At 41.2% G+C, this 26,212-nt stretch overlaps 4 protein-coding genes across 5 annotated transcripts; 3 read left to right on the top strand and 1 right to left on the bottom strand.

The window, feature by feature from the left end:
- The first annotated feature begins 41 nt into the window (after positions 1-41).
- Positions 42-2,797, top strand: LOC139657123 (intron Large complex component GCFC2-like). The gene is made up of 6 exons (XM_071534843.1): positions 42-513; positions 772-848; positions 1,230-1,296; positions 1,422-1,568; positions 1,906-2,042; positions 2,138-2,797. Exons 1-6 carry the CDS (start codon positions 349-351, stop codon positions 2,268-2,270), a joined length of 726 nt encoding a protein of 241 aa, XP_071390944.1. The 5' UTR covers positions 42-348; the 3' UTR covers positions 2,271-2,797.
- Positions 2,318-7,870, top strand: pfn4 (profilin family member 4). The gene is made up of 4 exons (XM_071534837.1): positions 2,318-2,410; positions 3,753-3,887; positions 4,790-4,895; positions 7,842-7,870. Exons 1-4 carry the CDS (start codon positions 2,318-2,320, stop codon positions 7,868-7,870), a joined length of 363 nt encoding a protein of 120 aa, XP_071390938.1.
- Positions 7,871-8,884: 1,014 nt separating this feature from the next.
- Positions 8,885-19,578, bottom strand: LOC139657120 (saccharopine dehydrogenase-like oxidoreductase). Of its 2 annotated transcripts, none has more exons than XM_071534840.1 (12): positions 19,093-19,578; positions 17,317-17,429; positions 16,205-16,285; positions 15,199-15,328; positions 14,930-14,979; positions 14,560-14,690; positions 12,789-12,906; positions 12,106-12,225; positions 11,889-11,952; positions 11,563-11,667; positions 10,967-11,048; positions 8,885-10,606 (listed from the first exon to the last, which is right to left on the bottom strand). In XM_071534840.1, the coding sequence occupies exons 1-12, from the start codon at positions 19,289-19,291 to the stop codon at positions 10,516-10,518; spliced, it is 1,284 nt and encodes a 427-aa protein (XP_071390941.1). In that variant the 5' UTR covers positions 19,292-19,578; the 3' UTR covers positions 8,885-10,515. The 2 variants fall into 2 exon arrangements, with proteins under 2 accessions (XP_071390941.1, XP_071390940.1); XM_071534839.1 differs by having other exon boundaries at positions 8,886-10,606; positions 11,563-11,674; positions 11,896-11,952; positions 19,093-19,577.
- Positions 19,579-19,765: 187 nt separating this feature from the next.
- tfb2m (transcription factor B2, mitochondrial) lies at positions 19,766-26,099 on the top strand. The gene is made up of 10 exons (XM_071534842.1): positions 19,766-19,913; positions 20,518-20,871; positions 21,668-21,857; positions 22,025-22,116; positions 22,803-22,956; positions 23,280-23,428; positions 23,758-23,847; positions 24,183-24,242; positions 24,440-24,588; positions 24,700-26,099. The coding sequence occupies exons 2-10, from the start codon at positions 20,590-20,592 to the stop codon at positions 24,887-24,889; spliced, it is 1,356 nt and encodes a 451-aa protein (XP_071390943.1). The 5' UTR covers positions 19,766-19,913; positions 20,518-20,589; the 3' UTR covers positions 24,890-26,099.
- Positions 26,100-26,212: the final 113 nt, after the last annotated feature.

Below are 26,212 nucleotides of genomic sequence, written 5' to 3'. Positions count from 1 at the left end.
CTCACACTCTTGCGCGCTCTGTCTCTTTCTCCCACTCTGTCACACACACCTGTGCCCATTCATCGCATTTGCAATAAGTATAATATGATTCTATTAAAGACAATATTAAGTGAAAAATTACTTTTTCCACCTTGTTAGCCAGTTCTCCATGTCCTAGCGTACACCTATTTACAAAACATGCCCCATAAATTACTACATTTTTATTTTCTCGTATTTTTATATCATTTTAGATTTTATTCTCTGTTTCAACCAGAGATACGTTGAATTACAGAAGCAACACACTCTCAAATTGCCACTTCATATTGGTCTTTAACTGTCTAGCCTCTGGGTTGATCTACATCTTACTTAATGATCAGACTCACACTCTCTTTCCCTCCCTCTCTCTGCGTAGCCTATGTGGATCTGGTGTGGGATCCTCTGTCTCTGCATCAGTCGGTCAGTCTGTTTGGTGTTTGTCACAGACTGAGGGAGGACTATTCCATCTTCCAAGGAGAGCAGAGTAAACCGGTCAAGGTAAAGCCAACACTTACATGGGACACTTACACAGTATTTAACACTGAAGGCCTCGCTCCTGCATCTGTCCTGCATTTCCACTGTAAACTATTTTATAAACTTATTATATATCACAAGATGCCGTGCTTTATATATATATGATTACTATTATGTTTATTGTTATTTTAAAAGGAGATAGTAATTTAACAACAACCCTTATTCACTGATGTAATAGTGTCCTATGAATATTTACAGTGTGTGTGTTTGTGTCCCATGCAGGCATTTGTGGAGGCAGTGGTCAGCCGACTGAGGAGTTGTGTTGAGGAAGATGTCTTCATCCCTCTGTACCCTAAAAAGTTAGTTGCTGTTATGGCAATTGAACCTGTGACCCCTTGAATACAGGATGGTCTCTATAACAACTGGCCCACTAACCGCTAACCACCCTTTTTTCAGCTTTTTTCCTTTTTACTCTTAGTCTTTTCTTGTCCTTGTCTCTTATATACTTGTAATTACCCCTCCTCCCGAAGGCTTTTTTAAAATGTATCCCTTGGTACACTAAATGATCACCCTCTTCTTTTTTTTCCCGTCTGCTGTAAAAAGTTGGATAAGATAGTTGATCAAAGAGCTAATTTTCCTCAAAAGACAGTGCATTGCTTTAAAAATCACATCAATCAAAATGTTCTCTAATGTCTTGTTCAATGTCTTCCTTGTTTGTTTGTTTGTTTTTTTAAATCCAGGTTTCTAGAGGACAGATCGTCTCCTCAGTGTCGCTTCAGAGACCAACAGTTCTGGATGGCTGTAAAAGTACAACTCACTAAAAAAATTATTTGCTTAAGCACTTTCATATATTTTGTCAGTCTTGCCATCTTGACATAGCGGAATATTAACAAGCTGCTGTTTGTTAAACAGGTGGTTTTGTGTTCATTCAGCTACTAGGTAACATGGGGAAGTGGGATTTGCTGCTGCCCGAGTCTGTCTTGAAAGAGTTGATGTTGGACAAACTGCTGAACAGATATCTGATGATCACACTGCTGAACCAGACACAGACCAACAAGGCTGTTCATACATGCAAGAAGGTAGCTATATTTAATGTTATTTTATTGCACCTTGTTTTACTTGATGTATCTGTGTGTGATTTTATGTAGTTGTGTGTCTGGGCGTGTTTGTGTCTGTCTATCTTTAGCCTCGTCTTAATGTAGATCTGGTTGTTTGCAGTCCCTTCCCTTTTTCTCTCATGCTAACCGCCCACCTCTCTCTCTCTCTCTCTCTCTCTCTCTCTCTCTCTCTCTCTCTCTCTCTCTCTCTCTCTCTCTCTCTCTCTCTCTCTCTCTCTCTCTCTCTCTCCTCTCTCTCTCTCTCTCTCTCTCTCTCTCCTCTCTCTCTCTCTCTCTCTCTCTCTCTCTCTCTCTCCAGATAGCAGATAGTCTGCCAGCCTCTTGGTTTACAGGACTGAGTGTCTGTTTGCCTCAGCTCCAGTCTTTCAGTAACCACCTGGTTCAGACGGCTCACTCCATCTGCAAACAACAGCCCCCTGAAGATCCTAATACTAGGTAATACATACACACACACCATTTTTTTTCTTGATATTTTCATACAGTTAACATGACTGTAATTCATGAATCTGGGCTTTTGTTTTCCTATCTAGGTCTGCAGTGGTTGAAGTGCTGCAGATTTTGAGTAGAATCAGGTCCTTCGACTCTCTCATGGCTATAGCAGAGAAATACCACTATCAAGATGCCGTCTACTCCCACCAACTGCTCAACCAGGAGGCAGTATAAACTGTAAAGACGGAGTGGAGTGGATGATGGTTGATCAAACTGCGAAGATGGTGGACTGTAATTTTGAGAAACAGGAATTCGCACAGAAATTTCATGGCAACCGGGAACTGTGTGTTTTCCGCCTTGTGGAAGAGATAATGGTGACCGCCCAGCTCTGCTCAGGTGACAGCACCACCTGCTCCTTGTGTTTCTAGCCTGGTGGTTAAAAACGTCCCACTCTCCAAGAACCGATAAGAGAGGACAAAGATGTCATCATCTGGTGGTCTGACCAGCACTTTGGCCATAATACAGACCGTCTTTTAAATTCAATCTTCAGGTAAAACTAACAGAAAGAAAGGAGAACGTTTAAATCATATGTATGTGTGTGTATGGTGGGGGCTGAACGGGTATGAAACAAGTACATCCTTTGTTAAGGTGTGCAAAATTATAAAGACAAATTGTGTGACAAAAACGGTTTACCTCTCTGCGATCCCGCTTGTTCATTGTGAACAATTTGCCAGCTGTCTTTTTTTTTGTACAGGAGATAACTGTATTTTATGAATAAATATTTGAATTTTGGTAATAAATCTCGTAAGTTCTCTTAATTTTCTATTCTCTATATTCTATACTCTCTATATTCTCACCAAAATGTTTATGGTAAACATGGTTAATAACGAATTATTTATTATTTCTCACGAAGGTATAGGTATGTAGTGACACAAGAACAAGGTTAAAGGGGCAAGGTTCATTTCGACGTCTTTTAGCTGTTACACTTGTCTCCATGGAAACGACCAGCATACACATTGTTCACTGAGCAGAGAGCAGTCAGCTCTCAGCTGTTTAAACCAACTATGAACCAATATCAGATTTTAATCAACAACTGTCTCATTGGCACAAAACATGTAGAAAACGCAGCATTGCTGCTAGCAAAGAATGCTTCAATTACGGCCGCATCGCCAAGGTGTCAGGTAGGTCAACAATGCCTAGCTTCACTAATAAAGTTCACTAACAAGTAAGGTAAGATAAGCTAGGTAAGCTAACTTTACTGACAAAACTTTTGGGCTAGCTCACTCATTAACAGCTTATCCAAGTATAAGTTTGGTTTATAAGGATGTGAAGCTAATGTCAACGGCCACCTGTTTTGGGTTCAGATTTATCGTTAAGCTGTTATTCACAGAGTAGCCGACATACTGTATGTGCATGTCTGTCAGTGTACACGCGTGTATATAACCAGTGATGAAGCGTAGTATAAAATGGTGGGTAAACTGTGACCTCAGGTCGGTGATTATCAACAGGCAACCACCAATATGGACAAAATCAATGATCCTCTCAGAAAAGCATTCATTTATGCCCTTTCTTTCTTTCTTCATATAATTTACATCAGTGTGATAGGCCACTACTTACTTTACATCATTTATGTCAGCCCTAAAAAGGTGGGTAAACTGAGTTCTGGTGGATTTATGTAAGTGTGTGTGTGTGTGTGTGTTTATCGTCCCTCCACAGATAAGTCCCCAGCAGGCTCAGTTGTTCACTGACTCCTTCAAATACACGTCCACCACCAGAGAGAAAGGCCTCCACTATCAGGACAGACAGTACACCTGTGTCCGAGCTGACCACAGCTCCATCTACTGCAAATCTGTCAGTCTGCTATCATGTCACAGAATGAATGGAGGGAGGGAGTGAAGAATGGATGGTTTCATGGAGGATGTACAGATGGATGAATGGATCGTTGATGCGTGTATGGAGGGATGATGAGATAGCTGGCTGCTTTGTGGAAAAAATAGAAAGCCTTTTTTTTTTCTTTTCTTCCAATTGATTCTATCTACTGCAAGTCTGTTGGTTTGACACTGGACCCATGTGATGGTGGTAATTAATAATATTATAATATATTATTATAATATTATAATATTATAATAATAATAATTGGTTTATTTACAGGTTTACTTGGCCATGATAGTCATGACCATTGATATTAAAAACAGTGATTCTATGGGATCCAGCTGCAGACATTGAGCTTACCTGTTGCTAAAACTGAGGCCTGAGTAAAACTTGCCAGTTGTGCAACCTGACACAAGGTGGCAGTAGAGCAGCTATTAGTAGTGGGAGTAGGAAGTCCATTTTTCTACTTTTGATCTAATGCTAATGAACCCACATGGAGTGTCTCTCACATAGATAGACCTATTGAAGGCTTCACAAAGTTCATAGAACCTCACAGGCACTGTGCAGATAAACACATTTTATTATCATTTCCATTCAGTCACAAAAAACATTGTATAGGCTGCAATGAATTGAGAAACTGAGGCATGGGATACATCATGCACAATTATATTGTTAATGTATCAATATGTTAGATTTGGAATTTATTTGAGGGAAAAACAACAACTGACCTGCCCACAGTTAACAGTTAGCAGTACAAGTGCCCCCACACTGTACAGTATGGGGGCACAGTACTGTTCAGTATTATCCGTAAGTGTTTTAAGTAAGCATCCTTATTTACCCTAAACCCGTGGTTTAATGAAGCTGTATCTTGTGTCTGATAGGTTGGCCATGGTCTGATCATAGTGAAGACGTTGCTGTACGTGCTGGTGGCCACATACAATGACAACATGTACCCCAGTGTGTGTGTAGAGGCTGTGGAGAAACTAGGTGAGTGTAGTGATGATGATGATGATAATGAATAGATTAATTATAGACTTAATGGAAGTAGATTCCTTTTTTTTAAATGCACACCTTCACATAATGTGAATATATTGAGTGAATAAATGAGCATACTTTCCAGTTACATAGAATAGATTACTTTGCGTAGATCTAAAAAAAAAAATCCCCCCCAAAATGTCTGTCCTTTAAAATAATGTTATGTAGCACAAAATGCACAAAATCTCAAGGGGGGTAAATTCTTTTTTTGAGTAACTACAAATGAATTTTCTTTTATATACACAATTCACACAAAAAGGCTATAATAATTCAACAATTCTCTCAGTTCAGCAGTGAAGTAGATTAGCTCAGCTCATCATGAATTAATCTAGAATTGAAATCTTTGTCCTCATTCTACAAACCTCCAGTGACAGATGACAAGCTAACCACTTCACTTCCTATTACAAAGGCAAATTCATCACTGTGGACACCTGTGTGTGTGTGTCTATGTGTGTCTGTGTCTTGCTTCCACACCTGTGTACCTCCATACACATTGTGTCAATAACGGATGAACACACTAGCAAATAGAAGACTTTCTAACACATGGATTGAGGTTTTCTCTTCAAAGCATTACAGTATTACAGTATTTTGATTTAGCCCCAATTAGTTTATCACCCCCAATCCAACACCATAGTTTTTCTCAGAGGCTTTCTTATGGAAGAGGATTAGGGCCATGTGAAAAAAAAAATTTGAGTATTCTGACTTTTTTCTCAGAATTTTGACTTTAATCTCAGAATGTCAGAATCTCAGAATTCTGACTTTAAACTCAGAATTTTGAATTTATTCTCAGAATTCTGAGATTAATCTCAGAACACACGTGGCCCTAATCCTTTTCCGTACTTTCTTGTAGCAGCCTAGTCAGAAAGATTTGACTGGGATGCCAACTTAAGGTGTCTTTCAGTGTGCATCCAGCTTTCTCTCAGGTCAATGCTCTCAGGCACGGGTTAGCTTCCCAGCTCTGTACAGGTAAATTAAGGGTTGACCCAGCCCACACAGCATTGCCAGAGACATAACCACATTTACAAGAGTACTGGAATCTGTTAAGTCTTCTACCAGAGATAGAACCAGCACTGCACTGGTGGCAAATAATTGACCACAAAAGTTGCCAGGTGAACTAAAATGATGTTAAAAGCTCTTCTCTTCATGTTGTTACCCCCCTTCTCTCTCCTTCTCCCTCTCCCTTTCCCCTGGACCTGGCTGCTTCAGAGACCAGAGAAGTGAGAGGCAGCAGTACAGAATTAAGCACACTGAGAGAGCAAAGCAGGACAGAATAATATATAGATATCCCACAGTTAGCCATATCCAAGAAAACACAAAAGAGACAAAGAGGATGCACCAGGCCAGACCACAACAGGCCACTCTGTACCTCAGGGGCTTGAACCTGTGGAAGAAAGCACAGCAGAGTACTGAGGTTCAGTTGATGAGCAGTATTTTTACAACCGTGACATTGTCAGACTGAGATTTCACTAGAAAGGCAAGTTTGATCATTTTACCCAAGAGTTTGTTACCTGATGAAGATCAAAGGGTGGACCACTGCCAAGTAACGCTCCACACTGATACAACACTGGAACAGGGGGCGGCCGTTCCATATAAAATTCCACATTCTCGGCACCAGGATTACAAAGACACCACTAAAGCAGTACAAAGAGTAAATGGTGGCTGGGATTGTCAAACAGAAAAGGATCTCACAGATAGCCAAGTTGAGAAGAAAAAATTCTGTAGCAAACAAATCTTTGGTTCCATGACTAATGAGCCAAACCACCCATACATTTGCTGGGAGGCCCACCGCAAAGTCAGTGAACAGGGAGCTGTAGATGATAGACAGACTGGCAACAGTCTGGTCTGGTGGGTAGATGTGGCATCCGTTGGAGGGTGAGATGAGCTGAGAGTTGTTTAAAAGAGACACGTTGAGTTGAATAGTGGACATTGTCTTGAATTGTCACCGTATGTTCTCTCAGGTTGAGGTTTTAAACTTTGGTAGATCGCAGCTCAAATTGACTTTTATCTAGTGAAAAGTCTTGATATGTCTTGACACCTTGTGTCTTCACAGTCCCGTGCTGTGGCAATGCTTTCTGTCCTGCTCACCTGTGTTATTTATGGTTCACTTGTCCCTTTTACCTCTGTCTAGCTCAACACTCGTGACATGAAACATCTTTAAAGCAAAACAAATGCATAGCATGCAAATATCTTGACTTGACTGATGACAGTTGATTAGCAGAGAGCTGTGGATAAATTGACAAATTTGCAAGCAAAACGTGCCTTTTGCAAACTGCACTCGTATGCAAACTTTCTTGTTCATTTATCATTTTATAATTTCCCTGGTAGTAGTAATCTTTATTCATGCTGTTTATATTCTCAAAACAATGCTACAAAGCACTTTTCAATAAATAAATGACATAATTATTATGCATTCAGCCAGCCATCTTGTAGAGGGAGCAATCAGGTCGAGCTTTAACAGATAAAGTGCGTCAGAAATACAGGGATAGTATAATGATAAATACCTTTACATCAAATACACACTCTCTTGAATGGTGGGCTTTCACCTGAGCACTATTCCACAAGAATATTTCTACTTTTAGTGAAAGGTACTAGGTAGAGCTTTTTGCTAATGTAGTTACTGTAAACAAACAAGACCATCAGTAGATTGGAAGCTTCTAAGTTGCATTTTACATTGTGTGCCACTGGGTTAGATGGCTCAAGTTCTCAGGAAATCTGCTGGATTGCTTTATGGCACAAAGGGAGATTGCTTTTGAACACAAAATAGGAAGAGGGACGCTGTTCTGGCAGTGCACATGGAGCTAAAGTTTCTGGCAGATGAAAAAAAATCTTTAAGTAAAGAATTTGTATACTTATTCCATCACTGGACTAGAGACTGATCACGATAAATATCTTTTACAGCGGAGTACCTGAGAGAGAAGGGAAAGTGAAGACAATTGGAAAGCCATCGTCTCCATATGGACAAGCCAATCAAGTGGTGTTGGACCTGTCACACATACACCAACAAGTACAACTTTCATTTGAAGTGTTGCTTATAAGGCAATAAGGCAAGATAAGGCAATGTAAGCATACTGCAGTACATCATAACTACAACAATAGGCAGGTAAAGGTGATGTAAAGCATGATAGATGAATCCTGTATGTGTCTTTGGCAAGCTGTGCTCAGATTTCATGGTATTTAGAAAATTTCACCATGAAAAAATGATTGTCTTTGTTTAATCCATCTGAATATTTATTTAATTTGTCTGGAAAAGAACCAGAAAAGGCGACACAACAATCATTTATATTTTTCAAATCTTTCCAGTGACATTAATGCGTTCCAATGTTTGCGTAAAGCTCCTGCATGGATTACAACGTCTTGACAGTATAAATATATTTGAATAGAAATTATATTGATTATATCATAGTGAAGAAATTGTGTTTTGCTTAACATTACATGTGGGTATGTTAATGAACATATGGCTGTTAAATGTTATTCTAGCAAGGACACTAAGTTCCTGAGACAGTATGAAATCCTCTAACACTTTAAGATTATTTGTTAAACTGTATTAAACTATTTGTTAAAAGATTTTGCTGTCAACACTTAACTACTCTTTGATTTGTGAGGAATTGAGAAAATTGGATCAGTGACAGTTACTGCACTGGTCATCAACTCATTTGGCATGAAAGTGTGATTTCATTTAAGAATTGGCATTCTGGTGTATGCAGATGAGATTCTTGTTATTTGATGGGATTAAATTTCATAATGCATGTGAATGCATGTGTCTCTGTACCGTAGTACATTTAGTTCCAAACATGCCCATTTGTAAACATTAGAACAAAACTGACCGGTCTGTTCAGTCACTGTAGGATATGAAAGTTGCAAACAGACTGTTTTAGCAATAGAAATTCCTGTCAAAATTGTGTTTTAATATACCAATTACTGATCTACTTCAACAATGTTGAATTGGGACAAATGTATCTATAAATCAGTGTGATCTGTGAAATACACAAAAGACTTGTTCCTATCAGCAGAGTTGGCTTTATTTATCAGATCAAGACAGAGCAAAACAAGCCAAACACAAAAACCCAAACAAACTGTCACACCTGCACACACATTCATACATCAAAAAAAGCACAGTTCACACATTTGTTAAATGACCAGCACTGATGGTCTGTTCAGTTTTCTGGAGTTTCATGGTGTTTTGTGCACAGACAGCTCGATGCTTTTTTTCTGTCAAAGCTTTAAAGAACAAGTGGGTATGGGTGAATTATTGCAACAGCCTACTCAAAACCCTTTTCTGGAAAGCAGAATAACTTAAAAGCACAGTCCTAATAAAATACTACATATCAAAAACCAAGCAGTCCGGATTTTAACAAGCAGGCCAGGACAGGCAGGCAGGCGAGTACGTGCACACACAGCAAGATGACGCTTTTATTTTCTATTGACGCTTTTACTCCACTGAGTAACACTGAGTAACACCAATAGAACTAGCTTGTTAGTGCTACTTATGCCTGGGTGCTTTTACAGCTATGGTACATTTAGAAACATTGTAGATGGACAATCTTCCAACAATTATAGCCAACACTATTTTTTTCATTTTTCCACATTGATTTCATCCCATTTACCAATCCCCAACCCTGCTGAGGGCAATATTACCCAGGTACCATTGCCCTTCTACACTTGCTACTATGAGGCTCTCAGCCTGCTAAATATTCAAAGACATGGGCAAGATTGACATAAGAAGAGAACGTGTGATTTTTAACTTTGATCTGATCAATTTGCCATGTTAAACCAACAAGAAAAATCACCTCTGGGCCAGATGGGATTATAAATCAGACTATCTATTTCTGTGTAAATAAACCCTGGATAGACTCTAAACGTATGACAAATAAACTGGAAATTTTATCCAGTTGATATAGATTCAGGAACATTCAAGGAACTGTGTGATTTGTTAATTTTATCACTATGTAGTTGGATCACGCCTCCATTTCTGTGTCTGAACACAATATCTATAAACGGATATGTTGATATTTTATTTAGTATGTTGTTATTACCTGATGGTGCACATTGGTTTTAAAGAGGTTTGGTAATGAGCCATTTTCAGTAAACTGAAGTACAAATGTAAAATTGCATTACAACTCAAAATGTCAATATTTCACCTTAACATTTGAGTTGACTGACATGGATTAAGCCAAATCCTGGACCGATTCCTTCTTTCAATAGCGATGATCATGTTAGTTGAGGACCAGACTAAACCAATGTCGACAAAACTGTCCCTCAACGTTCTAGGGCTAGGACACACTGTGCTGCTGTCACGCTATCCGTCTGGCAAGCAGAGGGTTAATAGTGCGCTCAAGCCAAATGGGGACTGGAAAGTTTCTGACCCAATGAAGAGGATAAATGCTGAGAGGACACTGTCATCACCAGAGCCTGAACCAGACTGTTAAAACTTTATCCATCCCTGGGCTCTCGGCTCTTGTGATGAAGCGGTCCTCTCTTCCCAGGAAACTTCCCAGTTCCCAGTTGTTACATATGCAGCTTAGTGAAGTGCTGGAGAAAACCTGGAGTGCGGCATCAGGGAGGGGGACAAACTTTAGATGACCGAGAACTGGATGCCGTGTTTGTTGAGGCGGTCAATCAAGGTGGTTTTGGCGAAAACCGCTCCTGGACTATATACTCCTCCCCTGGAAAAAGAAGGAGTGAGATAAGGGCGGGATAGAGGGTAGGAGGGTGACGGTAAGAAAAAAGAAGAAAGGAGAAAGAAAGGAAAGGGGGGGAAGAAAAAGGGGGAGAAATAGAGAAAGAGAGCATTGTGGAAGAAGGGCAGGAGGGAAAAGAAGGATGGAGGGAGGGAGAAGTCAATCAAATAATGGCAAATGCTGGAGAACTGAAAAACTAGTAACTAGAGACTAATCATTTTGGAAGAGCAAGGAAACTATGTAGACCAACAGGTTGATTTAATAGAGCATTGTGTGTGTGTGTGAGTATATAGGCAGTACGTCAGTTCTAGGGAGAGGCAGCAGGGTTGGTGTGTGCCAACTCACTTCTTGGGCAGGCCTGTGGGCTCGTTGAGGATGGTTAGAGCAGCCTGTACCATGGCAATGGGCGTGGCCACATATCCAGCCTCTGGATTGGAAGAGACACACAATTACATAACTAATTACATAACCACAATTACATTGCATACCTATACTTGGGGTTTCACTTAGTGTTGTAAAGGAGGGGCTGGCCACCTGGGCTAATTTGCCTCACTACCTAGCCTGGACAGTGGAAAAACAAATAAGCAATGGTTCATGTTGACAAGCTAGTTCCATTTCAGATGATTATACCTGGGGGGCCTGATAAAATATTTCACGATTCTGTCATCATGCTGCTGTAAAATCTGCTATTGGCCTCATTCATAGTTAGGTGCCAACAAACCTAACAACTTTGTATGAGTGTATGTCCAAAAGCAGCAAAATCCACTGGACTTAAAATTGAAGAGTTGGTCATTTTGCCACTCATCCAAGAGGCTTCATCAGTTCTTTGTTTTTATTTTTTTTACTAGACAGATAAACTTTTATGTACGTTTGTGTTTACTCATGCCATTTTTCATAAATGAGCACAAAATGTCTTATCATTATTATTATGTTCCAGTTACCTGGTCCCTGGACCAGCGTGCGGATCTTGCCATTGGGTTTTCCCTGGGAAGGGTCCTGTCCCTCTGTGTAGCCCTCACCATAGAAGGCAAACTGGAAGGATGAGCCTTCCATCTAACACACAAATTACATCACAACACACACACACACACACAAACACACACTGAGAAAACAACTTCTCTTTCTCAACATACCTCACTACTTGAACTAAATGACTAATGAAATACTTGACTGCTTGAAGACAGCCAGTTTGTCTGAAGATGTATGAACAGAACCACTGATTAGCATCACTTCAGTCTACATGCCTTTTATTTTCTGTTCTATCAACACTCTACCTGCTTCCTAGTTGGTCCAGCCTTGGAGAAGAATCCAAAGGAGAAGAACTCGGGGTACTGGGAAGGTGGGCACAAAGAACATGAGCACCAAATTCTTCCCAACACAATATGTGTACCGATAATTTCTATAACATGAAGAATATTCTGATGGTTGAGAAATGTAAATCATGTGTATATTCATTCATTCTATGCAAACCGTCTCTCAATTACCTTGATGAGCAGGTTGCGTCCAAAACTGAACTTGACCAAGAACCAGAACATCATGCCAGCAAACATCAACTTGACAATGTTACCAACTCCTCCGACTCCTGCGTACGCCCCATACTGGACCTAGGGTTAATAGTAAGAGATTAGTTACTGCTTTGCAGGTTTAATACCAAAGAGTATAAACTACTCACTTATTCATCTGGGTGTCATCTTAATTTGAAACAAGATGGGGGTGAAAATGCTCCTGAGAATGGTGTTGACTCTTGTGTTATGACATATGACTTTGCGTATTTCACCAAAAATGTGTCAAAATGATAAAAATGTCAGCTGGAGGTAATTTTCTTGACTATAAGTTAAGCCTTTAACAATTAACACGACTCCTGTCCTCCAACCTCATACCAACTGCACATCTGAAGGGGTTTCATCTGCCAGCTCCATTAGATGGAGCTAATACGATTTCTAAACTTTGAACATTTTCTATTTTCAATTTTATGTTCTTATACCTTTGTCGTTTAGCCATGTTGTATTTACTTGAGTCTTTTTCTGGATTTGAGAGTCCAAAAACCTAAAATACCATCACATCCCTGGTATTTTAACTGCACTCTTTTAACCGGGGTCTCATTGATGCTTCTCAAAAAGAAAACTCTGTTTCAACAAGTTAAAAACAAGAAAAACAAAAGCCTGACCGGTGTGGCCTGATGTTCCTCCACCAAGAAGCGCTGGGTTCTCTTCACTACGGAGGGGTCGGCTCCCATGAAGGGCACCGCATACTGCTGGATCTCATTACTGAAGAACAGGGCACTCCTGGAAACACACACGAGCACACAAAATGTTCAGTGATTACAAAGCATACACAGTTGGTATGAGGGTCAAATTGTACTATCTGTTTCTATCTGATGTCTGTACGAGTGTGTCTGTGCCCAAATACGTCTGGGTTTTGTGCTGCTTCTGCACAGCTGTGTGTGTGTGTGTGTGTGTGTGTGTGTGTGTGTGTGTGTGTGTGTGTGTGTGTGTGTGTGTGTGTGTGTGTGTACGGCTGGTTTTCGCCACCCTTTCTCAGATTCCCGTGCAATCTTCTAGCTGTCAGCAGACGGGTACTGCCCCGGCTCTGATGGTCATCGGAGCTGGCCTTAGTCCCATCCCTGATGCTGCTCCCACCTGGATGTTTCTCTCTCCGTGTGTTCGTTGTCTTTGTGTGCACCTGTCTCTCTCTCCCCTTTTCAGACTCCGGTGCAGTGCAGTGCAGTGGTCGTCGGTGCTGGCCTCGGTCCCATCCCCAATGCTGCTCCCACCTATCGTGTCTCTGACCCTGTGTGTTCTGTGTGCAGCTGTTTTCTCCCCTTCCTCTGTACGTGTGTGTGTCTGGTTGTGTTGTGTGTGTGTGTGTACGCGGCTTCCTCTCTCTCCTCTTTTCAGACTCCAGTGCAGTGTTCTACCTGGCAGTGACGGGTGCTGCCCTGGCTCTTCGTCGTCAGTGCTGGCCTTGCTCTTCCCTGCCGCTGTTCCCACCTGGACGCTGAATTACGACTGCTGCCCTTGTTTCACTGAATTTTTAGCACTGACCTCAGCCCCTTCTCATCGCCGCATGCTGCCTCTCCTTCTTTTTGTCTCTCTGTTTTCTCCAGTCATTATTGTTGCCCATGACTCTGTCAATGTTTTGCCCGGCATCTATTGCACGCTAAGCTGTCCCGGGGGGGGATCCCTATTTGCCTCAGCCCGCCCAAGGTTTCTTCCAAGTTTTCCTACTAAGGTTTCTCTTGGGAGTTTTTCCTTGTGTGCATTAGGGTCTAAGGCTGGGGGTGCCGGGTAGGTTAGGCTATGTAGAATAGGTAGATTGTTTGTCTTGCTAAATCTGCTCTTGCCTACCTTGTGTTTTTCGCTATGTTTGTCCTACATAATTTTGGTCACCATTGATTGTGTTTAGTTAGACCTAGCTAGACACATTCTCTATCAAAAGCATGTCTCAGAGGACTTTACAAAGGGCTATATAAATAAACTTGACTTGACTACATGCTCCTGCGTTTAGTGCAGGATGGATGAGATTTACACCTTAGACACAAGTCAGTAGGTTCAACAGAAATGTTTAAAAGGATGTTGTTCAAAGAATGTCTTCACTTTCAAGATTTTAAGTGTGGTAAAAACATTCTGGACTGCTCCTTCAGTTTGCTTAAAAAATGGGATTGTTAGCATTCCTTTTCATTGAAAGCAAGTAGTACAGCTAGTTACAAGCTTAAAATTCAGAATGTCAAGGTATCCCTTAATAGTGGGTTGCTGTCAATCATGCAATTTGGCACCCATAGGTACAACGAAACCTCATGTATCACTTGACAAATTGTCACTGCTGGAGGCTTCCTCAGTGCTAGAGATGTCTCATTTTCTTTGTTACCTTTCACACACATGGAAAAGGAAATGTGATTTTCTGAGGAGCTAAAACTCCTTACTGCCCTGCTGCCTGACCTGCGTTTGATCTTGGAGCCAACGGAGGGGAGGGGCTTGTGATTAAACTTCCTCCTCAGGCTCCGGAGCTTTTCGCTGTCAGCGAAACCATAGATGGCCGACTGCCATGTACCATCATGGATACAACCGCCCTGATAGAGGCAGACAGAGAGAGAGAAACACAAAGACGGAGATTATGATGGAGGAAAGAATGACCGCAAACAGCAAGGAGACGGGAGAGAGAATAGGCAAAGGATGAAGGGCAAGAACATAAAGAGAGAGTGGGAGAAAAGAAATGAGAAGGAAGAAAGGGAGAAAGATCGAGGCAGAGGAGAAGAAGTGTACACTTGTCCAGTCAGTGCAAAGAATTATGGGTAATGCAGTTACATACCTCAGGCCCTGAGCTGGCTGTCAGGAAGCTCTCCACTGCGGTCAGTGTGCCTGTGGAAACACACACACACACACACACACACACACACGTCAATCTTTCATCGAACACAAGTTTTGGCTGAGGCCGTTAACCCTCATATGACATAAATGATTCAATTATAGCAGCAGAAAGAGAGTGAAAGGGCCAGTGTGTGCATATCAGTGTCACTGTGTGCATGTTTGGGAGGCTTTCATTCCTCTGTGTGTGTATGTGTGTGTGTGTGTCCATACCCTTGAACTGGTCCCTGGTGTAGAGCACTCCCATGTCGGCAGGTATGGAGTCGAATCCACAGCTCCCTACGATGTACACACCTTTGTCAGCCGCCTGGGTGTCGTAGTTCAACTGCATGCCCTCCAAAAACTACATAGAGATATACACAAACACACAGAAATATGTAGAAGCACAAACAAACATTGACACACACACATATACAAATGTTTTCTTAATGCCATGTTTAACAGTGAATGACTATTCTGTGTTGTACTATATTCAGTGGATTTATAGAACTTTATCAACAATCAGTATTATACTATAGGGAAGATAATTTTCTTCAAACAACCTCAGTATTTTGCTCATGAAGACAGATCATGACAATGTATCGCCTAAACCTGACTAAAACCAATATTCAAGACAAATTTGACATAAATTATACAAAACATATAATTATTTCTCAAAGATATCTAGCTGACAGGCCAATGCTGCTTCTTGAGATGACTTCTGTCCTAATGTGATGAAGATGGTGGGGTGTTTTCTGTAGCTTTTAGACAAGCTTAGATGGCAACATCAGTGGAAAGAGTTTTACATGGGGACAAGGAGAGCAAGAACAAAAAAACTTTAGGAACTAAAACATGACTATTACAGCTTTTACAGCCTCAAAATCCATGTAAATGTCATGTTAAGCTGTCACAACACTGACTGCGTTTCTATAAGACGTAGCGTATTACACGGACTGGGCCTTTGAATAGCGAAGGAAAAGCCAAGCCTGTCACACAGCCAAGCCAGTGATCATTTCCTCTAATAGGCTACAGTATGGCACTCAGCACGCCTCCCATTTAATCTGAACACAAACAACAGCAAAGCCCAACGTCAGGACATCTGCCATGCAACAGATTTAAGAAATGTCATGTTTGAGTTCAGAGTGTGGGGTCAGTCAGGTCATTGAGACCTGTCTGAATGCACAAGACAGACAGACACACACACACACTACAGTAAAGCAATACAGTACTATGGGCTTACCTGAGGCTCTCCACAGATGTCAATACAGTGGGCTCCATTCTCCACACAAGCCTTTACCACCGGCTCACCCCAGAACCTGTACTATACACACAGAGACACACACATACACACACACACAAATTAACTCAAAATAATCTTGTTATATATAGTGCGATAAGCGTTATATTTATTCATGCGTTTATGTATTTTATATATATGATTCTTATTATAAGACGAGTCTGTGTTAGTGACCTTTAGAAGCCATTATCATGTCAGGGTGACTTGCTGTACACCGGCCGACTCAGGTTACACTACACAGAGCAGGTGCAAGGTACACTTCTCCTTATTACCACTCCTTATTCCTGCATCTGTAAGACATGAGCGTGGCTATGGCTGTCCCTACCCCTGATAACTGTGATCTGTCTCACCCTGACACGTTAAGCATATTTCATATAATATTTACTATAATCTTGGAAAAAGAAAGGACAGCGGCCTTGCATTTTCATGATAGGAACATTGAGACTAGAGAAATCTACCCCAAAACAGATTTCACATAAAAAAATAATAATAATAATAATATGCACTAAATCTGTCTCCTCTATTTATTTTGGTCCATCACCTCTTCAGATCAAGAATATAATCTGATGACATCACAGATTAGAGTGCTACCGCTGCTGGATGCTGCATAAACCAACAAGGTTTACTGTAGTTGAAGGATTAGTTTGGAACAAAAACCTGAATTGTGAACAGGACATGATGCAGGGCTGAAAACCTGCTCTCCATTCTGACATTAACACAATATGACTTATTGTGTCCAATAAGTCAGTAGCCTTCATTGTGTGAATGAAGGCTACTGTGAGAGAGAGAGAGAGAGAGAGAGAGAGAGAGAGAGAGAGAGAGAGAGAGAGAGAGAGAGAGAGAGAGAGAGAGAGAGAGATGGGTGTGTATGTGGGTGTGTAAACTGTGGTGCAAAGAGGCTAATGTTTGGAAGCTGCTGTTGTGCAAGGATGTGAGAGGAAAAGAATATTGTGACAGCAAGTGTGTGTCACAGGGAGGGCAAGTTTTGTGTATCAGAGAGAAAGTTACACAGTGAAAGTGTGTGTGTGTGTGTGTGTATGTGGTGGTGTACTTACAGGCCCCACACAATTGAGAACAATCACTGCCTGTTTGCACATGGCTGCCAGGGAGTCTGGTTCTCCCACATCTGCTACAATTATCTCCACCCCTGTCCTCAGCTCCGGCTTACCTGAAAACACACACGCATCATTTATAAGAGTATGTGCCGTAGTATTTGTTTAGTCTGAAGTCACTCTGCCATCAGACAGTCAATAACCAGTGTTATGTTATCTTATAACCAAATATTCAAAGCAGTAAGCTAGCTAAAAAGCTGTCAGTTCCCAAGGCTTCGTCAGCATAGGGAAATCTGACCTGAAATTCACCGTTATTAGATTTGAATGGTGAAGAGAAAGGGCAACAGTAGGTCTCAAGTGTGGATATAAAACACTTTAAAGTCATAATGACTAAACCAGGCCACCAGGACTGAAACAAAGCTGTCTAAATCAACCATGTTGGCTACAGCATCACAAGAAAATGTAACCTGATAGGATCGGAATTGGGAAAAGACAAAGGAAATGTAAGCATCAGACAGCTAGCCATTATAATTTAACTAATTAGCAGGATTACAGGGGCCTATAATATATTTTCCAGTCATATAGAGTAAGCAGTCACACTTCCATATCTGTGGACTCGTGGTGAATGAAGATAAAAGACAGTCACTGTCATAGAGGAGTGATGTGTGGGGTCGGGCCAGTGGCAGAATAAAGGTCAAAGAACTAGGCTTGTGACAAGAGGGTCACCAGTTTGAATACATAAATGGAAAATCTAATTAGTCACCCTCTCCCCTCCATAAATACTGGACAGTTCCCAGGTGTGAATATGTGACACTGTACATGTGTAAAGTGGGAAGTAGGTAAAGGTAAAAAAAACAAAAACACTAGCTATGCTACTGGAAGCCAGATATGTGTTGGATGAAACATCTTTGACGTTTTCAAAAACTGCAACTGCTTGAGAGGCACTTTGTTTATCTGCCAGACATAAATGGCCTCAAAAGGGCAAAAGGGAATCAATTGCAAGGTAATATAAACTTCTAGCTGTTATTGGGCTCTGGATAAAAAACACATTTCTGTTTAAATAGATAATAAACTACAGTGTTCAGCACTCATTACATGACTTGTCTAGCTGACTGGCAGGCATAAGGCCTGTCCTGCTGTCCTGACTGGGGATTGTAAAGTGAGCGGTTTGTTCCATCAGCTGTTGTGTGCTCCCTGAAGAGAAAGCCAAAGAGAGGGGAACAATGGAATAACCATCTAATCCTCTTTACTAACATGACAGCACAAATGGTCCCTGGTCTTAGTGGTGGACTTCATTTTCCATGTTTTGACTGTTGCATAGATACAGTGGGTCAACTTGGAACATTTTTAGCAAATATTTTTTCCACATTGATTTAATTCACCCAAGAGAGACATGTATTTCTATTGCTGTCTTATTTGTGCACACATGCCTTGAACGTTTCAACTATAACAACAACAACAATAATGATAATAATAATAAAAATAATAATAATATAATCTTATTTGTGTACTTTGGAGTTGTGTGGAAAGGGTCAAAGTCATCATATCCACTAATCATTATGTCAGCTAGGTGAGCGTATCTTGACTAGGTAGATAGCTAGATTACTCATCTTGACCCAAACGGCACGGGGATCAGGCATTAGAAATATCAGGTATTCTTGGAAAATCAGATTAAGTGTGCAGTTCACCAATTGCAGTATCCTAGTTGACGTTACCTCGATGAGATAGCTACGCATGCACAACTAAGTAAGATGTTAAAATATGCAGGGAAGTACGTACCGAGGGCTCCGGCGGCCTGCTCCAGAACTTTTTCCAGCTTCTGCTTGCTCCGGCCGGCCACGGCCCATTGCAGGTTCCCCTTCGGACCCTCGGACACAGTTCGAGCCACCTCCTCCACCACAAACTGTCCTGTAAAACCCGAGGCTCCAAAAATAATGATGTGGTACGGCCTGTTGGAGGATGTTTCAACACTCGCCATCGTCGCAGCAAGCTAGCCAGTCGCTCAGTTGCAGGACAGAGCTACACCACACACCGATGCAAGTCGGAATGACAACGGGGATAGCAGGCAGCGTGCGTTTTGACAGCTCTCGCTGGGCCACTTCCGTAGCACCGTTATGCTAATATGCTAACCACCTACGCTGACAACAGAACTAGTCTTTGCAATGGGTCGAAACACCCCAGTGTAAACAACATGCGTTACACCAAATATTTGATTTTGATAGATTAGTTCAAAAGAATTTCTTATTTTTGCTTATAGTGCTGAAGTGATTTCGTATATTTGTTAGCATTAGCAAGATAGCTCGGCAATTTCCGTAGAAAACTGTAATCCATTTAAATTACTGTAGGTGGGCGTGGTCGTATAAATCAGAGGTTTTAATTGGGTTTTATCGGCGTCAGTCAGTTTCGATCACTAGTCGCATGACAATGACGAAATCCAGATGAGCCGCTTACCACCACGAGCCGTGCAACAACAATTTGTGGAGGGTCAAGATGCAGTACGGTCAATGTCACGGAGTCTTTCCTACAGACAGCCAGACAGCCAGAAGCCAACCGTAAATGATTATTATCGTCAGATCTGGATATAGAGAACCTGAAATAAGGTCTGTCTGTCTTTCATCTGATGAAACGATGTTCAACACGTTTCGCGTGTAGAGCGTCTTAGCTTAAGTAATGTTAGCTTACAGCTAGGCTGCGGCTAATAACTTGGGTAATAACGTTATATCCCATCTGAATCTACATCGCCTTCATTTGAAACAATAAACGTGCGGCACTTTTACTTTAGCGAACCAACGCCAACTAAATTGTAGTAGAGGCTGAAAGAAAGCTAATGTTAGCTAAAGCAAAATAAGGAGAAGTAGTTTAACGTTATCTGCCCACGTGCACTCAGAACATTCTGTACTCAGTTTGGTACGTGCATGCTACAGATATTTTAGTAATATTACAACATTAATCTCACGTCAAAGAATATGTATACTGTATTATTTCTATTTGTAGCTATTTTGCATACCCTTTAGACAGTGTCGCTAACTGCTACGTGCAAGTGCAGTTTTTACTTAGATTGCCTTGAGTGTAATACATTTTTTAAATGGGTGTTTGTTGTATATGTTTGTTTGAATGGACTTTATGTCACTGAATTGTCTGTTACTAACACTAGATAGTTGTTCATGCTAATATCCCTTCTCTTTTCCTTCCTGTTCTCTCCAGGCAGTGACCTCCTGAAGAGGTCCCTCAACCTCCCTCTTCTCCTCCATCCATCCATCCATCCATCCCTCCGTCATGTCGACTCAGATTTGCAGGCTGGTGGTGCTGGCAATGCGCTCTGCTTGCTGCCACAGCAGTAGACCTTGTTTGCGGCAGGCAGTGTTGGCTCCTGTGGGCTCACCTGGACTCTGTGTTCCTGGGGCCCCCATGCCCCAGAGAAGGGCCTACAGTCTCGACTCTCTCTCCTCGGGTCCCGGGCGGCCCACGATTGGCCCCAACTCCCAGCAGCATCAGAATGAGAGGACCTCGCCCTCCTTAGCCCTCACACACAGGAACCTGTCTGCTGTGGCTGTACAGGTAGGTTACTGTCTCTCTGTGCTATGCCATGTTTTATGTACATATGCTACCTCCATTCATAAATATGGTCTTATTATCATAGTGCTAATCAGAACAGTAATGTATACATTATGTACATGTTATCTACAGCTATAATTTGAATATATTTGATAAGGTGTATTATTTTTACAATGCATTTCTGCACACCTAGACACTTTCTGTACATATGTATAGCCCTCTGTAGACCAGTTAATGTGACTGCAGCACATTTTGCATCTCCTGTATAAATGCTGTATTTTCACCTATTTGCATATTCTCATTTTATCACATTTGTTTTATATATAGATATTTTTCATAACTTATTTTGTACTACACAGTTTTTTTTATATCATATTTTGTATTAATCCATCCTTATACATACTTTCATTTCTACATACTTGTTACACTGTTGAAACATACATGCATATGTCTATATGACCCTCTTTTACTATATTATTATTCATATTCTATCTTTCTTGGCTGTATCCTGTTACTATTTGCCACTGTAGTGGCCCAATTTCCGGGGGGATCATCAGGGATCATTAATGTTTCATGTTATCCCTTATGTTAATATTCCATTATCAAGAGTTTCTTGGCTTCTTAACTAAGTGTGTGTGTGTGTGTGTGTGTGCGTGTAGAAAGAAATTGTGAGCTCAGGCAATAAATTTAGGAATACGGACAGAAAAATAATGATATACCAAGGTTCTGAGCATATTCTGACCTTATTTCAACTATGTTGTTGGTTTGTGTGTGTGTGTGTGTCTGTCTGTGTCTCCAGGGCCAGTGTCGTCCTCTGTGCCGGTATGAATTCCTGGACATCGGGGAAGTAGAGGAGAATGTCCGCCAGGCTCAGGCCTGTAAATCAATGAGACGCTTCATAGTAGATCCACACCTGGCTAAGCTGGTAACACAGCACCTAGGACCTGACCTGGAGGACGCCAAGGCCGCTATCTTCGAATGTAACCCAGGTGTGTGTGTGTGTGTGTGTGTGTGTGAGAAATTGAATTAGTTCTCTTGGAAGTTCAGTCTTGTTGTGCAAGTTTGAAGAATTCCGATTCCTATCTGTAAGCAGGCATCTTTAATTACACATAAAAACTGACTTGACAGCTCTGTTATTTGTGTGTGTCTCTCTCAGGCCCTGGGGTGCTGACTCGAACACTGCTGAATGCTGGAGCTCAGAGAGTCGTGGCTCTGGTGGGGGACAAGTCCTTCCTACATGATCTCCAGGTAACAAACACACACAGGCAAACACCCAAACACCCTAACATGCGTATTTATAATGGTAATGCAGACATTTCATTGACTTCCATCCATTTTCCATCCACTGGTAAATCCCTTATCCCAAAACGTACCCCAAGTTTAACCAATCCCTAGTTCTAACCTAATCTGAAGTCTAACCCTAAAATTACCAATTTTTAAAAGGTATACAAATAGTCATAGTCATAATTTAGGATTTTCCTAATCATGGTCTTTATAAGGATGGAATTGCAAAAACTTGAGTTGATGGCTGGATGGCTGACCTGGGTTTGATCCCCATACCTGTCGAAGTATCCTTGAGTAAGATACTCGACTCCTACCTGATCCCATCACACACACACAACCTGCCTGACTCTGCACAGCAACCAGAGGGCAGAAAGAGAATTTCCCCCTCAGGGAAGGAATAAAGTATATGAAAATATGAGAAATGTGTACTCTTTGTTTGATTTTTCATAGAATGTGTCATTCATTTAAATTTAACACCATAGATGATAAGATTTAGCCATCAGCAAGTTAGTTGTAAAAATAAATGTATGAAAACATGAATTCTGTGTGGTAAATGGTAATAAATATGCTATACAGTTAAGTAACCCATTTTAAGTGCCCATTTTATGTGTATTGATTCCAATTGAATAAATAAATGTTTCATGTTGCAGGAGCTGGAGGGTCGTCTTGACGGTCAGCTAGAAGTGGTCCACTGTGACTACTTTAAACTGGACCCCATCAGCAGTGGAAATTTCAAACCCCCTGTCATGTTCACTGACAAACTCTTCACTGACCTGGGAATATCTGAAGCTAGCTGGACTGATGGTGAGACAAAACACACACATACAGACTGGAAACCTCAAAACCCCTCAGTTCACTGGCAAACTCTCTCTCACACACAGACACTCATCAACAATAATGACTGCAAGCAAAAAACACACACATTTACACTTACTGTATGTCTGTATTTACAGACATAAGCAATAAACATGGTAATGTTTAACATGATTTGCTAGTTATGTAGTTTGTTGATAATTAAATGTTGTAAAATCTTAAATGAATGAACACTATGCATTGTTCAGGGTACCATCCCTCTTATGTGTGTTTGCTGTTTATGTAATTATGTGTGTGTGTGTGTGTGTCTCTAGACTTCCCAGTGAAGGTTGTGGGGATCATGCCCCAGCGAAATGAGCGTGGTATCCTGCTGAAGATGGTGTACGCTCTGTTTGAACGACTGTCTGTCTTCAGATACGGACGAGCAGAGCTCAACCTCTTCATAAGCGAGAAGGAATACCTGGTAAGAGCAAGAGAACAGAAGTGTATCTGTGCTTGAATGTCTGTCTATAGATATGAAGGAGTAAAACTCAACCATTTGATCATTAAGAGGAGAACAGGGAGCAACTGGAGCCGCTTTAGATCCGTATTTGATTATAGCTGTCAGTCTGTTAATTTTAACCATCAGCCTAGGGATTCGTGTTGAAGATTGCCAGATCCATACTGGCAACAGCGTTGCTAATTGATGCAGGGGGAGACTAGTGTCCGATGAGCTAAACTGACTGGATAATCTAATTGTGTGTGTTTAGTCTTTGTCCAAAACATTCATTAATACCATTATTTTTCCATCAGAAAATGGTGTCTCCTCCAGGCGACATGATACACTACAGAGCCTTCAGCGTCCTCTGGCAGATGGCCTGTGATATCCAACTACTGCACAAGGTAGACTATGAGGGAGAGGGGTGAAGAGCATTTTAGTGATTATGAAAATGTTTTATTACCAGCAAGGTAAAGATTTTTAAACAGGCATTCATCGCCTAAAACAGCAAAGGCTCCCAAACTATAAGAAATTAGACATTATTTGAGACCAGATGCTTAAAATGGTTTATGGTACTTCCTCAAAGCCACTGGCTGGGATCAAATCATGTGGGAGCTTTCCTGTGTCTCCCCTCCTCTTTCTCCTTTCCCACTGTCTGACTAAAGACTAAAAATGGTAAATGTGAGTGAACCCCAAAAAACACTTCTCATAGTTGACCTCTCCTTCTCTGTATGTGCAGGAGCCCTGGGAGTCGTTTGTCATGTCTTCGAAACACAGTGTGCCTTTTCCCAAGGGCAAGGTAAGGGAGACGGCAAACTCTATAATAACAATGTAAACTTGCTTTGTATAGTGCATTAAATGTCATCTCTCTCTCTCTCTCTCTCTCTCTCTCTCTCTCTCTCTCTCTCTCTCTCTCTCTCTCACCCTCTCTCTCTCTCTCTCACCCTCTCTCTCACCCTCCCCTTCGCCTCTCTCTCCCTCATCCTCTCCCCATAGCTTCCTAATGACCACCTGTGCCTGGTGCGTCTGCGTCCACGAGCCGATCTCTTCTCTTCAGGCCTGACTCCGTCCAATGCTGCCACTCTGCTGATGATGGTCAAACAGTGTCTGGCCAAGAGGAAGTTCAGGCTCATCGACAGGCTCAAGTACGTAAGACACACACACACACAGAGCGCTGGGGAGGCAGGCTGTGCACGCAAACATAATGTCTTTCACCTGTACTTTTCTCACTCACTCTCCCTCCCTTGCTTTTTCAGTCTCTGGTCTCCAGACAGCGGCAGTAAACTACTATCAGAGATGCGCATGCCAGAGGACATCCTGACAGGCCATGTGTATCCAGAGGAGTACCGTCAACTGTTCCAGCTGATGGAGAAGAGCCAGGAGTTCACACAGAGCTGGCTGTATGAGGAGATCCTGGAGAACACACAGAGGGAGGGCTGGGTCTAGAACATGGACACACGTAATTCATATGCATTAAGTTATAGAAATCATACACCAAAACAGTGTGCATACACACAGATAATATAATATAATATTATATAATATATAGTATACCCCAAAACAGTCCTAAGAAAAACACACATGAAATGTACACAGCAGAATGAAACTGAATGAATTCACTGTTGAAGTATTTTGGCTGCCTGACAGCATACGCATTTGTGGACATTCTCTTGGGAATGATTGAAGGGTGTAAAAGAGCTTGGATGTTGCTGACTTAAATTTGGATTGCAGACCTAAACTGCGTAACAGAAATGCTACCCAGTTTGGGGATGCTTTTTGGGCCCTTACTGAGATTAGCAATGTGTTTTTCTTCTAACTGGGTTCCAGAGAGAGACAAAAAAATTGGTTTGTGGGATGAAATGGTTGAAGAATTCCTGTTAAATAAAGGTCATAATGATAATGACTGAAATGATGGAAACAATCAAACTCCTGCACGATGATGAAAAGGCCTCAGATGCTGCAGCATCAGGTCACACAAACATTTTTTGTCATAAACAAAACCAGGTCACAATTCTGGTGTAAATTCTGAAGTTGTAATGCTAATGCTGTAGTTTTGCTAATGCAGCATACAGTGATGACTTTTGTGTAAGTCCCACAATCCTGCATTAATACTGTAGGATTTTACCTGTTGGGTGGAGAAACACTGTATGCAGTAACAAAGAGGACTGTATCTGCATGAAATGAAATGAGTGTAGGGTTGCCAATGAATACCTTCATAACTTGTATATTTTTGTATATTCATAGTATAAACTTGTCTCAGTGTCTGACAGGCTTAATTTTTTTGTAGAACATGTAAGCTATTTGTCTAATATTAATTTTTAACAAATCATTAAATCAGAATTTTGTGAACTGGTTTTGGGGGCCAAAATGGGTCACAAGCCTGCTTTTAGTGTGTCCCCCTCACACCACAAGGAAACTATGCTTTGATGAGTCTGGGTCATGGGACAAGACTAAATCTACTGGCTTGGTTCCCTGGTTGCATAAAGTGAAAACTTGATCATCAGGTGGGTTAGTCATACATGTCATTCTGCCTTTGCATTTCAGAATGGTTGTTCCCAAAGGTTATGAAAGCTTCTTTTACATGGTTTCATGGCGTGTAATGCAATAATACATCTGTATCAAAACGATTGTGAAATAAATTATACTGTAATGTTCACTTGGTAGATTTGATTTTTATGACACCTGTCTTTTAAAGAATGACTTAGATAAGATAGAAGACAAAACTGCTGTCTTTCCAAGTCTACCATGTAATGTGGGCAGAATGAAACA

The sequence above is a fragment of the Centroberyx affinis genome, unplaced genomic scaffold, assembly GCF_046629955.1.
Source record: "Centroberyx affinis isolate AG114_WGS23_722 - 3 ecotype Tasmania unplaced genomic scaffold, CSIRO-AGI_Caff_v1 ptg002634l_1, whole genome shotgun sequence".
Lineage (NCBI taxonomy): Eukaryota > Metazoa > Chordata > Actinopteri > Beryciformes > Berycidae > Centroberyx > Centroberyx affinis.
The sequence above is the reverse complement of the archived record's forward strand: the minus strand, read 5'-3'. Positions and strand labels throughout refer to the sequence as shown.